At 69.4% G+C, this 3,047-nt stretch overlaps 2 protein-coding genes across 2 annotated transcripts in view; both read left to right on the forward strand.

Annotated features, from left to right (window-relative positions):
* Positions 1-237: 237 nt before the first annotated feature.
* On the forward strand, positions 238-977 carry MNEG_7145 (putative Protein RRP5; the record flags this gene model as incomplete). Its single annotated transcript, XM_014044379.1, has 2 exons — positions 238-465; positions 792-977. The coding sequence occupies 2 exons, from the start codon at positions 238-240 to the stop codon at positions 975-977; spliced, it is 414 nt and encodes a 137-aa protein (XP_013899833.1).
* A 526-nt stretch (positions 978-1,503) lies between these two features.
* The window catches only part of MNEG_7146 (hypothetical protein), a gene marked incomplete at both ends in the record, with an annotated part of 2,191 nt that continues 647 nt past the window's right edge, over positions 1,504-3,047 (forward strand). Inside the window, 3 exons of the mRNA XM_014044380.1 lie at positions 1,504-1,593; positions 1,683-1,735; positions 1,955-2,896. Coding sequence (XP_013899834.1) covers positions 1,504-1,593; positions 1,683-1,735; positions 1,955-2,896 — 1,085 coding nt within the window. The remainder of the gene's footprint in view (positions 1,594-1,682; positions 1,736-1,954; positions 2,897-3,047) is intronic.

Raw genomic sequence — 3,047 nt, forward strand, 5'->3', positions numbered from 1 at the left:
GGCGGCGCCTGCCCCCCGCTTGCGTGCGGCGTGCGGCGCGCGCCTGATCTGCCGAAAGGGACCGACGGCGGGGGGCGCGCGCCGGTGGCTCGCCGGCCTGGCGTCGTGCCCATCCCTGGCGGCGCCGCGCTGCAGCAACCGACGCGCGCCCCGCTGCTCATGCCCAACCTCACATCGGCCCTCATGCGCCTCCCCTCTGCCAACATCCCCCCACGGTGACAGGTGTGGCTGCGTGCGATGGAGCATTCGCTCACCACCGGCGGCCCCGCCGCCGGCGACGCCGCGCGCCGCCTGCTGGAGCGCGCGCTGGCCACGCTGCCGCGCCGCAAGCACGTCAAGGCGATCAGCCACGCGGCGCTGCTCGAGTTCCGGCTGGGCAGCGCGGAGCGTGGGCGCAGCGTGATGGAGGGCGTGCTGCGCAACTACCCCAAGCGGCTGGACCTGTGGAGCATGTACATCGACCAGGTGCGTGGGCGGCCGGGGCAGCCAGGCAGCTCGCTCCTCGCTCATGGTTGTGTAGTTGATTTTGGCACAGGTGGCGTGCAGCCGGCCGCTCGCAGCGCGCGCTGCTCGCGGGCGCGGGCGCGGGGGGGTCGGCCTCCGGGGGCCGGCAGCGGGCTGGGGCTGCGTGGGCGGCCGCCTGACGGGCCGCTGCGCCCGTCGGCCCGTCGGGCGCGGCGTCGAGTCGCCCCTTCGCCGACCTTCACTCCCACCCACCCGTCGCTTCCCTCCGCCCCACCCTTCAACCCCTTCTCAACACCACAACCCGAAATAATGGCCGGCCCCCACAGGAGGTCAAGCAGGGGGACGACGGCCGCGTGCGCACGCTGCTGGAGCGCGCCACCAGCCTGGCGCTGCCCCCCAAGAAGATGAAGTTCCTGTTCCGCCGGTGGCTGGAGTTCGAGAAGGCGCACGGCACCGAGGCGCAGGTCGCGCACGTCAAGCAGCGGGCGCTCGAGTTTGTGCAGCAGCAGTAGCCTTGTTTCCTGCTTCGTGGCGCGTGGCAGGCTGTAGTTGTGGTGACGTGCAATTAGTTGCCCGTAGGAATTTAACAAGTAATGTGTTGCTGGAGCAGTCGCTATCATGACCCCAGCGCAGCCGCTCATTTTGGTGCTTGTGGTGCGTCCTGCGGTACTTTTTGTCGGGGGTGCTGCAACCGCAGACGCGCGTGGCTGCTTGGGCGCGCCACGGTGCGTGCAATCGACACACGGTACAACCTGGCTTCAGGCAGATGAGGCAGATGTGCCAGAGTGGTCCTTCCTCTCAGCTTTTTCTGCCCAAGCGTCCCTGCCTGTGTTGCCTGGTGCCTAGGAGGGGTGAAGCGGGTGAAGCGAGGAAGCTGGAGCACCCGGACGGCGTCGCTGCACCCGCGACTGTGCTTAGAGCCAACGCGTTCTTCGGCCGTACAGAAGAATGATTTAAGCGTACGATCAACTGCAGAGAACAGCCATACGCCCATGCGCAGCAGCGTACACGCATAGAACGGCTTCTGTCGCTCCAAGGATGGCTCCGCGCTCTCTGGGTTGGGGCCTGACCCTGGTACTCTGCGTCATGGTTTTGACGCGGGTGGCGCACGCAACGAGGGACCTGCAGGTGAGCTATACTCGAGCTGTGCCACGAGGCATCTGAGACCAAAACACCAGCCCGCGTGTCATCTGAGCACCTCGTTCTGGCTCACGCAGGGGACTCATGTTGTGAGCCTCTCCACCAATGAGGCAGATGCGCAGGCCTACATGTGAGCGACGGGTACCGTACACTGTATTTCGAAGGCCGGTCCGCGTCTACGCCAACGCTGAAGTTTGGATTGCTTGTGACAATGCTGTGAAAGTTTTCGCACAGCATCAGGGGTTGGCGAGCATGCGCGCTGTGCTGGTGTAGCGGGCTGTCCCCGGCAGCCTGGCCCGCCTCGCTCATTCGCCCTGCGCCCCCGCCCCCCGCCCGCGGCATGCGACAGCGACGCTGCCACGCAGACGGACAGCAAGGCGCTCGCCGCCTCCGACAACGCCGACGCCCAGGCGTTCCTGGAAGCCACAGACGGCGCCGCCAGCGCCAAGGATGCGCTCGCGTCTGTTCTGTCGGAGGTCACCCGCGAGGCACAGCGCGAGGAAGCAGCCGCCGCCGTTGCCGAAGCGGCCGCGGCGCTGGACGAGGAGGACTCGCACGATGACGAGGACGAGGACCTCTCCCTGCTGCGCGCTGCGATCGACTCGCTGGCGCGCGCCGAGAGCGACGCCCTCGACAGCTTTGTGCGCGGCGACCAGCAACCAGCGGCACAGCAAGAGCCAGGACGTGCTGTGTCAGCCGCGGCCGCGCCCAGGGCCGACGAGGGGGCTGCTGAGCCGCTGGATCGCACGGAGGACGACGCGCCCGGCTCCTCGCTGCTGGTCGTAGGCGATGTGCTCGCCGCCGACGGCGGCCTCGGCCGGCTGGCGGCGGCGGCGCTCGGCGCGTTCAAGCGCGAGACAGAGGCAATCCTGTCCGCGTTCGTTCCTCAGCCTGCGGCGCTGCAGGGCGCGGAGGAGGACGCGTCCGCGTGGTCGTCCTACGCGCTGCCGCGCCGCCCATGCCCCAAGCGCGTCGCGGCGATGCTCGCGGCTCGCGCCGCCGACCAGCAGCGGGCCGGCGCCGAGCGGTCGGACGACGAGAGCGGCGACAGCGACGGCGACGGCGTCGCGGCGGCGTTTGCGGCGCTGCCTATGCTGCTCCGCGGCATGCCGATGATGATGGGCCTGGGGCCCCAGCAGCTGCAGGGTCGCGACGTCGTCATCACCGGCGAGGTCGTTTCTTCGGCCCCCTTCTCGCAGTCCGAGGAATCCAGCACGTCCGAGGACTACGTGCCCGAGTCGGTCGACGAGCTCGATGACGTCATCGAGGACGCCGATTACTACGACGAGGGGTTCCCCTACGGCCCCGCCCCGCCGCTCCCTGGGCAGCAGCTGGTGGTCATCGCACTGGCTGCGGCCTGCGGCGCCATGCTCGTAGCGCTCGCGCACGCCGTAGCGCAGCTGCGCGCGGCCGCGCGCAGCGGCAGCGGCGGCAACGGCGGG

Source organism: Monoraphidium neglectum (assembly GCF_000611645.1).
Source record: "Monoraphidium neglectum strain SAG 48.87 unplaced genomic scaffold scaffold01238, whole genome shotgun sequence".
NCBI lineage: Eukaryota > Viridiplantae > Chlorophyta > Chlorophyceae > Sphaeropleales > Selenastraceae > Monoraphidium > Monoraphidium neglectum.